The 14167-nt window shown below is 41.5% G+C and overlaps 1 protein-coding gene across 4 annotated transcripts in view; it reads right to left on the bottom strand.

Annotated features, from left to right (window-relative positions):
- Window positions 1-837: 837 nt before the first annotated feature.
- LOC101170708 (activated CDC42 kinase 1) overlaps window positions 838-14167 on the bottom strand; it is a 64270-nt gene continuing 50940 nt past the window's right edge. For all 4 annotated transcript variants that reach the window (XM_011486458.3, XM_023965053.1, XM_020710884.2 and 1 more), the window contains 5 exons: window positions 13097-13530; window positions 11121-12293; window positions 9067-9162; window positions 6779-6909; window positions 838-1410 (listed from right to left, as the gene is read on the bottom strand). In XM_011486458.3, coding sequence (XP_011484760.1) covers window positions 1404-1410; window positions 6779-6909; window positions 9067-9162; window positions 11121-12293; window positions 13097-13530 — 1841 coding nt within the window. In that variant the 3' untranslated portion in view covers window positions 838-1403. The remainder of the gene's footprint in view (window positions 1411-6778; window positions 6910-9066; window positions 9163-11120; window positions 12294-13096; window positions 13531-14167) is intronic.

Genomic DNA, 14167 nt, shown 5'->3' on the forward strand with positions numbered 1-14167 from the left:
AAATATATATATATATATATATATATATATATATATATATATATATATATATATATATATATATATATATATATATATATATATATATATATATATATATATATATACACACAAATTATTGAATTATTGTTTGAATTATATATACTCTACATCAGGGGTGTCAAACTCATTTTGGTTCGGGGGCCACATTTAACCCGTCTGATCTCAAGTGGGCCGAACCAGTAACATAAAAGCAAAATAACAGCATTGTTTTAGTTTTTCTTTTGGAGAAAATGCCTCAATCAACATAGTAGCCTAATCACTTGGGGCCAATGGATCTCAAATAAAATTAATTTCAATTAAAGAAAAGTTGGTCTATTCAAATTAATACAGACTGAATATTTTACATCTGACACTGAAGCAATCCAAAAACTTTTCTTTATGGTAAGTCTCTTAGCGGTGCTGAATGTCATATTCTTTGAGCACTGCGATGTTGATGACATACAAAGCATTTGGGTTTTGCATTCAGCTTCGTGAAAGAAAGAAAAAACTGTCCATTTTTCCTGGAAGGCTCATCACTCCACTTCACGTTCGACAAGATTTTGGTCGTTAGGGTGTCGCTAATGATCATCCTTATAGCAAGATAACATCGGTAAGGCTCATAGGGAACCAAGGTTCATCCTACCCAGACGCAGAGCTGTTATGTTTCGCTTTTGGCACGTGCAGAGATATGCTGTTTCAACTGTTTTTCCTTTCCTTTGCTCCCCCTAGTGGCGGAATTGCACATTTCGGTTATTTCTTTAAAAAATCATAACTTTCCACAGGAATGGACTAGAAACTTGCTTTCTTTTTTAATCATCCTTATGAATTTTACTCTTCATGTGTGGGCCGGAGTAAACCACCTGGCGGGCCGGATAAGGCCCGCGGGCCGTATGTTTGACACCCCTGCTCTACATGAACTAAATACTCTCTTTTTAGTTTAATCTGATGCTTTCCAGGCAAGGAGACGATGTTTTTCAAAATATACTTCTGCTTGTCATTTCGTTTTTGCTTCCTTATGATCGACTTGAAAACAAAAGCTTGATGCATACCCCAGTGTGGCAGTGACGGAGACTGTCAGTCCCTCACATCAGTGCGTTCCCATTTCTTTTTCCCTGTCTGGTGTTTGATGGAAACGCACTCTTTGACCAAAACAACAGAACAACCTTCACAGAGACTTTTCCGCCCACATGGTAATGGAAGTGGGACCATGACGGACGGGGTGGAGTGGAGGGGTTACCAAATTGTGTTATGCTCTCTATTCTGAAATGAAAGTCTGCTTGATTGGAGGTGGGAGTGAAGCGGCAAACAGAAGAATGGGGAGATTTGCCGTCTGATGATGTTTCACTGAGGATGAAGTTCCAGTTGGGGCTCAGCAGCTTTTGTCACCGCCTGCAAATATTAAGAAGCTTCAGATTAGAAGGAGGAAAATTATGAGATTAAACACTAAACCCTCCTAAAATATTTTTTCATGACCTTCCCATTGTCATCTAGAGGTTTTAAGTTAGGCTGTTTAGCTCAAAAATTCACAGAAAAGTTCTCTTTTGGTAAAAGATTTCTGCAACTTGCTGCCCCACAAAATACATGTTTACAATGTAAAACACTGCATAATAATCAGCACATGCTCTTGAATGGGGATTTTAATGATACTTACAGTGGCTTCATGAGGCATAAAATGTTTCAGCAGCAGTTTACTTAAGAGGCTATTTCATGGTAATGGTTGTGTTTTCCTTAATCATATATACATTTACCACCAGTAGAGCTCCACCATATGAGGAAGACTTGCGATGCTAGTGATCAATATTGCGATGATGATATAACTTGCAATAGATCAACAGATAGCAAAACAACCAAATACATCATTCCCATTTCACTGCAACAGTTTAAATAAGAGTCAACATAACTTAAATTTTACTCCAAATGACCCTCGTCTACATAGGAGGTGAACATCTAACATAAAAGGGCTCCATCTGATTGGTCAAAAGCATACTGTAATTTACGGATTATAAGCCAGCTTTCAACCCTGCGGCTTCTTCAATGATGTGGCTAATTTATGCATTTTTTTAAAAAATTTTAATGCATTTTTTCTAATGACCACTAGGGGCGCTCGAGCAAAAAGGGTAAGAGGGAGACAGGGTGAATACGGTTTATGTGTCGAGGAAGTTTAATGTAAATTCCTGCTTGGTGAATGAATAGCACGGACAGACACCCATCATGGAAAACGCAAGAAAAATGCATATGACGCAGCTTTCAAGAAAAAAAGCATTCGTTAAAAGCAGTGTGAAAAAATCCACCATCACCAACGGGTTTGGAAAAGCCGGTCTACTGCGTGACGGAGAGGACAGCAAACTCAGAAGAGAAGTCGCCTAAGGATGAGAGTGACACTGACAGCGACAACGAAAGAGAGACTGAAGGAGTGTTTGGCGAAGAATGTCTGATGCTACTCCAATCCCACACTGAGGAGGAAGACTTCCATGGTTTCAGTGCAGGAGGAAGATGAAGAAAGCTCTCAGTGACTTTTACGTTTTTGTATTTTAAAACAGCCCTGTTAGGGCTGTTTTACAGTGTGTCACTGTTGTGGAAGAAAACTTCAGACACTTGCCTCTGCGCTGAGGTGGTGCCACGCAGAGGCAAGTGGTGCGCAGCGCGTGCGCTAGTAAATTATTGCTGCTCATAGTGACTTTTTGGTTTTCTTTCTCTCCCAGTGACTTTTACCGGTATGTTTTTTTTTACCAGCCCTGTTACTACCATATTGCTGCCGTGTTGTTGCCGCGTCACAGGCACTGTTTGGAAAGAAAAGCTCAGGTATATTATTAAAACTTATTAAAACTATTAAAACTCTCTTCTTCTGTACCGTCTTTCTTTGTAAATATATCATGTATTGAACCTTTCCTGCGATTGCTTTTTTTTTCTTTCTGACGGTGGTCGGAAAATGCAGGGGAGATCCTCTTCGAAGGCGGATCTTCCTTCGGGGTTCACTGCCTTCAGAGCCTCCAGAGCGAGTTAATAAGGATTCATTCACCGTTCTTCTGGGGAAAACCTTCATTTATTACAGTTCCCCTTCACTCTTTCCCCTTCCTCCCCTTTCTTACACACGCGCGGTTTCAGCACATACACTTCTTCATTCTACAACACATGTTTCAATGTGGGCACATGCAGCCTATCGACAGGTGCGGCTTATGTACAAAATGCTTTATCCTTTACAAATGTAATGGGTGCAGCTTATAATCAGGTGCGATGTATAGTCCCAGAAATTAGGGTAAATGGATTTATTTGATTCGTTAACTACTTCTGCCATAAGATTGTTTTAGTACATTTAATCCCTTTTATGGTTGCTGGAGCCTATCCCAGATGCAGCACGACAAAGGCAGGGCACACTCTGAACCGTGATGGCAGGGTCTTTACAGGAACTAATATATTTTCTGCACAACAAAGTGCACCTAAAAACCATAAATATTTTACAAAAAAACAACATAATAATCCAGAATGCCTGAAGGCCGTGTCACACAGCCACTACGTACACTTTCCACGTTTGAAATTTTGGTTGTTCGTTTTACCCGCGTGATACGTCATTCATAAGTGATTCTTGCGTTGTTGATGTGTGAATTACTGTCGAACTGTAAATCTATTTTTTATCAAAAGAATTAATGGATTCGGTTTTGAGCTGTTCAAAATTTTTGGCCGGTTGAGAATTACTCAGTGTACAGGTATTTTATATGCAATCATTATATAAATCTTATGCGATTGTGTGTGATCCTTGCGAGATGCATACGAAAATTTGTGGCCATCCACAACGGTTCCCCGTATGTCTAACCGATGTGTGACTTTTCTATGGCGTACACGGCGCCGGTATCCCGTTAGAATGACATAAGTGGAGCACAAATCACAAATGAATTGCATATAGACAGAGCAATAAGCACACATGGTTCATGTTCTACACTGATTGACGTGCTTTTTGCACAGTTTATTCGCACTTCTTCCGAGGTTTTAACGTGGTTCATTCGTGATACATCTGTAGAAAGGTACCCCGACTTTTCTCAGTTTTTCCACGTATGACTATTTTTCATCCATGCAATATGCGATAAATGTACGTAGCGGCTGTCTGACGCGACCTTTATAGCTATACATGGATTCATTCTGGTTGTGCTTACTGTTACACAGTGCTCTGTCAATGATAGTCTGGTGTTTTTGCAAGTTGCCACCCAGGTTAGGTGCTACTGTGATTACACTAGTGTGACTAAAATGTAGCGTTGGACTGTGCACTTTTTTTCTTTTTTTTTTTACATTTTACTATCAAAGTTGGGAATTAACGTTGTCACAGTAACTTCGCTTAGCAGTATCAGTCTGTTTTTCTTTTACAAGATCCCAACAAGGTTGGATGTTATTGTGAATACTCTAACAGGGTTATAAACAAGTTCTAGATTTATTCTGAATGTAGTTAATAAAGTCTGACTGAGCGACTGACGGACTTTTCTCTGACTCTTCTGTCTCGCTTACTGCTCCTTATGTATGACAAAAGTTCAAAAAATAGAGCATTCATTGTTGGCCCGTGTGCCCTATAGTGCGGAAAATACTGTAACTTCCATAAGAAGACATCCTAATGCATTATGGGTAAATGTATTTATCAAGGCCATCATTCAGGTTTGGTTGATTAGTGTCAGTGGGATAGGCCGACAATCAGAATGGGTGTTTTTCTGCTTGGTTTGCTTTGGTGCCCCTTCACAAAGTCCTCATAGGCGCAAACAATTAACCAGAACCTCCAGAAACGTTTTGGAGCTCTTACAGATGCTCATTAGGGGGCAGCACCGCCTGAAATAAGCTCAGATCAGAACTGGAAAAAAGAAAAAAAGCTAGGAAGATGTTTAACTCCAGGCCTCCAGGGGCCACTGTCCTGTTTTTAACTAGCTATCCCTGTCCTACCTATTGCTTATTACCTGGTTCAGGTGTGCTGAACTAGTCAGAAGCTGCAATGACAGGGTTGTTTGAAAAAAGAAGCAGCACGGTGGCCCCTTGAGGCTTGGAGTTGCACATTTTTCCCTTAAACTGTCATGTACTGCCTACATCTCCTCACACAACTGCATTTGCCCACTAAAGATTTTTCCATCCCGTGCCAATGTGGATAAATTTATATGAATACAACCAAAAAGTCAACAAAACAATATAGTTAGGTTGAAATTCATCATCATAATGTTGTCTTCTTGGTTTATGACTGTGATAGAGAAGGGCATGAGAGCACATAAGTCATATCCTGCTGCTTCTAATAAAAACTAAATGTGACAAATGTCAGGTTACTCGTCAATTTTTTTACATTTTTCAGGCAAATCAATTTGTTAATTAACATTCAGCTTTGACACTAAACAAGTGCCACCTTTAGGGCATCCAGAACTGAATGTATCAGCAGTCCAGATGACAAACAAGTTGATAACCTCTAGTGCAGACATCGAAAATCTAAGAGATCAGCAACTGGTGGTGTCTGGGGGGAGTGTAACCAGACGCCATATGGCGGCAGTGTGTAGGATGACCGGCGGTGAGGAAAAGGAAGAGGACAAGGGCAGAGCAGAGGACTAAGGGGGAGACGTTGATTAGGAAGAGTGATGTGTGGCTTTTAAGGAGGAGTTAAAACAGAGATCAGATGACTGGACAGCTACAGCTGAAGTGATTGAGGAGACGGAGAGGAAGGTACCTGGTGTGTGATCTGGAATAAAGAAAGCTGATAAGGAGATTTGGCATTGAAATGAAGAAGTTCCGGAGTGTGTTTAGAGGAAAAAGTTAGCTAAGAAAAAGTAGGACATTTAAGCTTCGTTTTCTAAATGCACAGTCATTGAACGCACATTAAAGGATAAACCAGGACGAACTTTGACCAATCAGGGACTCAGATTGGCTAGTGACATATGGCTGGCGTCCCCTTTTAATTCACAGAATCAAAAACTGTTTAATTATGAAGGAGAAAATAATAATTACGGTTTGTGTTCGGCCGAAATTGTATGACAGCAAGTCTTTTACAAATCGGAATGGAGCTGTGAAAGAAAAAGCCTAAAGGAAGATTCACGAGAGTTTGAGATTTCGCATCAACCCTCTTCCAACTGTAGGTGGCGGATATGAGCTAGTAAACAGTAGAAAAAAACAAAAAAAGAAAAGACGTTCTTGAATGTGCATCAAATGTGAACGTAGCTTGAGAGGACAGAAGAATCTACAGATGCAGCACAAGGTGAAGGTGTCACCTTGACATATGAAGAGAAATGTGGGGTAAAACTAAGGATTCGAACATCAACAGGCTTTAAAAATATATATATAAAACTTTAGGGGGGGGGATACCAAAACTCAGCACAAAATATGATCTTTTTCAGTCTGAGGCACTAGAGCTGTGTGGCCCACCAGGGCTCAAGCTGCATCCTGCTGCTGTCTGCCAGTTTGACAGGTAAAGACAGCCTGCTGTGAGAAGATATTTGGAGAATCTCTCAAAGAGGAAATGTTAATAGATTTCTGAAAATGCAGATGACAAGACAGACTTTGTGTCAGGAGAAAGGATAGGGTCACGAGGGGACACGAATCAATTTGCGGGTAACAACTTATCTGACGTAACCATTTTCTAGAACTGGATCCACGCATTAATAACCTTCTCAGTATAGATAAGAAACCTCTTTGGATCATAAATAAAATACAAATACTAGTAATTCATTATATATATGTGTATATGTATATATATATATAAAGAATCTAAAGGTGTTACTTTAAATGTGGTGTGTGTGGATTGCCGTACCCTTGCCATGTTGTGGATCCATAGTTTTCTAGCATTCGAGTACTGGCCACCTCCAGGTTCCAATCACACGTCTCCAGCAGCTTTAGACAATCGGACCTGCTCTTCAGACCCAAACAGAAGAGCTGCTCCACCTCAAGAACAAAGACAAGTGAAGGAGGATTAACCACAAAGCAGTTATGAGGGGGGAGAAAGAAAAGAGTCGTCCTTCTGAAAAATTTAGCTCACATCTCTAAATCTGATCTGGAATATCTCGGTTGCTTCCTGAAATTTCCTGAAATGAAGAAGGAATTCTTAATGTGTGATCCAAACACTTTTCCTGTTACTGCAGCCACACTTTCGGTTTTCTCTGAGTTAATATTCAATAAATGCAGTCATCTTCTATCTAGGACGTTTTTATAAGAACACGGAGCAAATGAACAAACATTGAAATGTGTGGTCCCTCTTTCTGTGCTAATTGATTCTTTCGCGGCTTCAAAGACTGACATATTTCTCGGGTGTTAAACTTTAGAGCCTGCAAATGTCTGTGTTAACTCAATCTCAGACCTATTTATGTCTATAAAACTGTAAAGAGAAGTCATATTCAGCCACTATTCTACACTATAGCATTTTTTATACAACTATCTTTTTTCACACGCATCTAGGTTTGTTAAATGTACCCAATACCCTGAAGAAATAAGCATAAAATGTTTGTGTTAATGTTTGTGCCATCCTAGGCACTTTAACATTGGGAGTTGGGTCATCTACACCCACTAGACAGTGCTCTGAACCCTTTTTTCTTCAATGATTTGTGATCTTCACTGGTGTCCATGGATTACATGAAATCTTTCCACCTTTATCAACCTTTGTCATGGTAGGGAGAACACGTCAATATAAGGGTGGGGTCATCTAAGATAGCACAAGAGTTAAATATTCTTAATGATTTTAATGCACAGAAGCCATTATGCAGATCACTGCGGTTGACAACAGACATTAAAGTATACTCTTACACCAACAACTACTGCTAAGAGGTTTACATCTTTAGAAAAAGTGCAACAAAATCCAATTTTTGGGGGTAACTCAGGGATAAAGTTTAAAAAGATTTGTTGATTTGATTTGTTCAAATTCTTCAGGAAAAACATTTTGTTTTGGAGAAAGTATTGGTCAAAACATGAAGAGCTGCTTCTTTTTTTTATGTTACTTACTGTACCAAATGTAATTTATAGAGTGTGATTAGGAACCAAGATCCCATCATTAGAAATTCATCCGAATCTCAGTCACTGACAGTGTGACAGTAAAGGTTTAAGGTTAGAAGGAGAAATGTGGAGAAGCAATACATTTTAGAACCTGGATTCTGTCCTGTCCGGTCACATGACTCACAGGGTATTATTGCATCAACTTCCTCTCTTAGAAAGAAATAAAATGGGCCAAACACTTTGTTGAAATATGCCAAAATACAAATCATTACCTACATTTCAAGACTGGTATGATTCAGTTCTTTGAAGAACTTTAAGGAAGAGCCATTCTACTGTTTTAACTATTTGTAGTCACTTTAAATCTTTAAATCTTCCCTATAGGAAATAATTTCAAAGGAATAGTTTTGTGTTTTCTATGTTCAGGCTTAAAAATGTAGGAAAAGTCATTTCTTCAAGAAGCTATAGGATGCACTGGAGAAAACTTTATATGGCCTGATTAAACCTGGCAATAAGGTAGAGAATTATTCATTTGTAAGGGTTATTTGAAGGAAACAATAAAAACTAATTTTGTGTTTATCCTGCCTCAGCTCTAGAGAACTAAAACAAATTAAAAGCCATAATGTCATAACTGTCTTGTTGGCATATTTTTAGTCTTTTTAGACAAGTGGAAAGGAAAAAAACACTAATATTGTATATAGTGTAATAATAGTCATTGGTTCCCTGCTCACACATACATTTCCATGGGACCCATGAAGATTCACTTCAATTTACATGTCTGGCCCCGCCCCCGTTGTCCCTAGTTTGCATAAATAGGATCAAAATATGGCAGACAGACATTGGACAATCTATAAATAATTAAATGTGCAATAGACACAAAAGGAAAGCAGGTAAAATCAATTCAATCCTTTCTAAGTGGGAATGAAAAAGCAAGAAAAAAAAATCAATTGAAACACCTCATTGAGGACTGAAAAAAACTCAATTACAGATTCATTACAGTGAAAGAACCATCAGTTATGTGACGGGTGGGAAAGATTTCATATCCTTTGTCACCTTTTTTTCTCTCCCCCCTCAGGAAAACTATTAACAGCTGTAATCAGTGAGTCTGGGCCGTCTCACCTTCAGGAAATGGACAGCTTTCTGGACGCTCCAGTTTTGGTTCTGCAGAGCAGCTTGACACTCCTCCAGCGTCACGCCGTGCACGGCCTCCTGAACCTGAAACACGCAGCACGGTCTTTTAATCTACGCCATCTCACTCGTGTTAGTGGAGCAGACATGAAGGGAGCGTCTCCCGGTAATGAAATATGCCTGCCTGGACTTGACTTTAATAATTCAGATCGGACCATCAAGACCAACAACCGACTCCGCTGCTGCTTCGTCTGAAAGCTCAAAAGAATCCAATTGGTCAGGTGTTGAGCAGAACTCCAAACAAATTCCGAAGAAAGAGCGAGTGCAGTATTTATGAGGAGCCGGCGTCCGCCGTAGAGTGGATGCCAATCAGGCCCAGCTCACGTTGGAGAATTTGGGGAGGAATTAGAAAGAAATAAAAGGAGCGTAGCCAACAGACGAGTGCATGTTTGCCGTCTAAAACGACTCCAACTTTAGAAACTTTCCTAGCAGTTTGAGTTTTATTCTTACTTGATGGGGATCCTCATAAGAAAGTCTGCAAGCAAATCCTTCATTTATTTGATTTCTTTTCAGATCAAATTGAATGTGCACGACCCTCAACCTCCCAGATCAATTCCTTTATCTTTCAATAATTAGAATTTTTTTTTTTGGGTTGATTTAGTTTTAGGATGCATTTATGCTGTTTCAGATTCTCTACATTTTGTTTTTACTGTAAATATTTAAAAATGTATTTATATATTTTTTACTTGTTCTGTCCAACAACTGAGCAAACAGATTAGAGCTGAAGGCCTTTTGTGTTGGACAGGTTTTACTATCACAAAAAGAGGTTATATAACTTCAAAAAACCAAAGTGTAAATGTATATAAACACCTTTTTGTTAGGAAGAATATGAGGGGGGTGGAAGAGAGTAAAAGGAAAAGAGGTGGAGAATGTGGGGGATACAAGCACTGATTTGAATAAGTTATTATTTTAAGCTGTGTAACAATTATACCAGAATTGCTGGAAAGGCAAATATTACATCAAAGGTGAAATTCTGACACGAAGATGAGCGGAAAATATCTGTCCATCAATACACTGTGGGTTAGGAGGAGGTATGAAGCAGACACAGTGTGGCAGTCTGCACGTGCACGTGGGGGTGGAGATACATGCATGCTGCCGAAGTGAATCGTGTGTTCATAAGGGGAACCAGATCCTCCCCAGCCCGACCAGCCAGACCAGGGGGGGGCAGGCCGGGAGCTCCTCAGGAATGAGACCCAAGCAGCAATGGGGGCCACCGGGCGCCGGACACCGAGAACCCATGAGCCGGAGCCCCGTCTCTGCAAGCCAGCCCTGGCACACGACCCAAGCAACCCAGAAATCACGGCGCACCCACAGCCCCACCCCCCACCCCCCACCCTCACTACTCTACCCTCTAAAAGCCTCCTCACCCGCCATATATATTTAAAATGTTAACGTGACATGTTTTTACCCTTCTCCACTGTTTAATTATTATTTTTTAGCTTTTAATCACTCAATCATTTTTTGTTTTTTTGCTACGTCATATCAGATATCTTTTTTTTATTATTATTTTATGTTTGTTTATAGGTAGATGGGTGGGACTCATTTTGATTTAAAAAAAAAATGTTATGCTATTAGTCGTAAAATCAAAAACGTGTGCATCAAAAAGCTTTAGCCTGAAGTAGATTCAATAATCAACAGTAATTTCTGAAATCCAGATTTATCCACTTTTATGCTTTTTATTCCATCAGATGAAGATGTTATTTTAAAACACATACAGCTGGATCATTTTCTGTCAAATAAATCTAAATTGAAAAAAATCTTAACCTTGCAATAAAAAAATGTTTTTTAAAGAAGAGCTGGAGTCACACATTCATCCAAAATAATTACACAAATTCATGTTAATAATAAGTCAAATAAGAGCAGATGAAGTCTTTCCCTGCAGCAAAATCACATTTATAACCTCATAGTTGATGTATTTAATTCTAAAGATAATAATTTCAGATTATGGTGTAAAATAGTATTTTAAACATCTCATCCCCACATACCACTTTGACTTTGTCAGGGCCATTTCCTCCACTGTCCGCCCGCAGACAGGAAGCGGGAATGACGGCGGTTGTCACCCCGTCTGAGCACACGCGTGGGAGGCTAACGGATGTCTTCACCTCTGACTGCGGCCCGCCCAGGCTGCTGTTGTTATTGGAGGAGAAGTTGGCCTTCAGATCCTCCGCTTGGAGCAGACTCTGCCCTTGGGTGTGTCCCTGGACTGTCTGAGCGCTGACCACCATGGGTCTGACCGTGGCGGTGTTGGCGTGCCGGACGTGCCTGTCGTCCGTCGCGCTGGTGGGGAGGTGCTCCGCCTCCCGGAGGAAGTGGCCGAAGCGATCAAGGTAAGGCGGCCTCTCTGGCAGGAGGTAGTAATGAGTGCTGCTGACTTTCCTGCCGTCGCGGACGATGGGCAGAATACAGGGGCCTTTGTCCTTGCCTTGCACTTGGATCACTTTGGGGGCGGCATATTTGGGGTCTGAGGCGAAGCTGTGTGTGGTTGGCATGAGTTTACCTGGAGAGGTAGAGAGGTAGGAGCTGTATGCATGTGCAGCGGCGCAGGAGGAGAGCAAAGCCTGCTGGGTAGGGGGGCTGGCCGAGTGCAGCCTCTGCTGGGGGGAGCCCACCACTAGACCCATCGGGCTTGGCGTCCTGGATGCTGGCTGTGACAGGGGGTCTCTGGGAGGGATTTGAGGCGGGCGGCCCGGATCTGAGCCTGCAACCCCTTCTGAGTTGTCAGTTGGAGAAACAGAGAGCTCCCGTGACCAGCGAGCGCATGTTTGGTCGGCCCTCCATATGGGGCGAGGGGGGATGGGAACACGAGGCGGGATCTGAGGTTTATCCTCGCCGGAAGAAGAAAACAGCGGTCCGTCTTGGGTCTGCGAGTTTGGAGATGCTGGTAAATGACACAGAGTTCCTTTGGGGGCATTGAGCCTCCGCATGCACTCCCGCTGGAGTTCCAGAAAGATCTCAGCAGACTGAGAGAAAGAGGTGGACGTACCCCGACTCCCCTGGCTGGGAAGAAAGAGGTTGTCCTCCACAGATTCCATGTCTACTTCTTTTGAGAAGATGCCTTCCCCTTGCAGCCTTAGCCTAGAAAAAGGAGCTTCATTTGGATTATGGACACAAATGGACTCTTCCTCAAGATGTTGGTCTGAACCATTGATGGAGCTGACCTATGAGAAGAAAGAGAATACAGCAATCGTTTCTACTTTCAAGATTTCAAAAAGTGGAAATAAATCTGCTTTAACCCTTCGATGCTGCCAGCGACGATGGGGTAGTAAGTGCCCTTACTACCCCATCTAACGTCCCACTCTTCTCTCGTTTTTTTTCTCTCCAACACACAAAATGTACACAAATATAATAAATATAAATAAAGTTTAGCCTCAAATACAAAATGGGTTTCTATAAATAGACACCTTAGTGTGTGAAAAGATGTTACTGTAATGGTAAAATGTGTCCAAAGCAAGTGGCCTTCAGCTCTCCTCTGTTCGCTGCTGGACAAGACAAGTTAAAAAAGAAACAAAAGCAAAGTCCGGCCTGCGTTCAAGTTTCCAACAGCCCTCGGACTCCTTTCATAAAAATCTTTCTAAAAACTTAATGTACGATTTCTTGATTGTGATTGGCTAGATCACATTTTCATATTCACCCTTTGAATCTTGTGACGCGCATTTAAGAACAGAATAAGCAAGCTTTCTTGAATCCGCATTAAGCGCATCGTGTTTACACTGGATAAGATGGGAGGGGCTTCTTCTTCTCTTTCGTTTGCTAAGGTTTATACAATAGGTCAGTACAAGAGTTTTGAACGCACAAGCCCGAAAAAGCAACTATACATGTTTTACTTTCATTGGCAGTGGTCGCTTGAACGCGTGTTGCAGAGGACGGAGTCAACGTTGCTTTAGAGTAATAGGAATCAGAAGAAAGTAAAGACTGGAGCTAAAGTCTCAGTGGTAAAGAGTTAATCAGACCCCTAGCATACCTCCATATCATCTTCATCTTGTGCTACTTCATCGTACGCAGGAGGTGGGGGTAATGGCTTGGCGTCCCAGTCCACCACAGGCGTAGGGTGCAGGGGTCGAGGCAGAGATGTCGACGGACTTTCTGGTGGAGTTTTGTCCAGGATGTTTTCTGCTTCCAAAGCTAGTTTAGCCAAGGCAGGAATCGGAGCTTCAACCACAGGGGAAGGGGAGGGTGTGGGCGGGGACAGCTCCTCCCCAAAGTCAATGAGGGACACTTCGCTGTTGGGATTTTGACCCGAGCTGGAAGTCCTGCAGTCCCCCTGTTTGGAAGCGGAGATCCACACGGTGGGTATGAGTCTGAGGCCTTTGAGGGACCCGGTTTTCCGAAGCGACAGTCTTTTCAGAGCAGCAGAGGCCAGGTCCTCCTCCTCGGTCACTAGATCGTAGTAGGGTTCTAAAAAGGAACAAAAATACTGCATTTAGAGCAGGTCAGGGGCCTGACGACGGATGCCTTCCAAATGCCTCCCAGAGGGGTTGTCCTACTTGGAACAGGTTAGCTATTGCAGTCGAGAACATGAGCTCCCTCTGCTAATGTGGTGTCCCCCATAAAGAAAAGCTAGAGATGAACAGCTACTAGAACGAGCAAACCACTAGAACAACATAACCAAGCATCCTAGTAGAAGGTGTCATGGAAAAATCATTTTAATTGACTGGCACAAATCTAGAATAACAGTCCCAATTTAAAAAAAGGAGTAAAGGTAGACAACAGGATCACATAGCTAAGAGGGAACAGAGAGGGAAGCTGCTCAGAGTAACCACGCTTCGTCCTGAGCAGCACTGCTGGCCGAGGAGAACAAAGGAATTAATGCTTCAACAGAAAAGACCACAAATGGTCAAAAAAAAAAAAAGAATTTGAGGAGTATGTAAAAGTAAAGATTTAAGCTCATGCAGAGGCTTTGCAGAGGTTATTCTAACCAAAAAACCATGTCGGATATTCAATTTCATCACTCTGAAAGCAGTTGTAATGAAAAAACAAAAACATAGTAATTCCTGTGAGCATCTTATGCTTTAAAGACAAATTCCTCCTTTAA

This window comes from Oryzias latipes, chromosome 17 (genome assembly GCF_002234675.1).
Source record: "Oryzias latipes chromosome 17, ASM223467v1".
Taxonomy (NCBI): Eukaryota; Metazoa; Chordata; class Actinopteri; order Beloniformes; family Adrianichthyidae; genus Oryzias; species Oryzias latipes.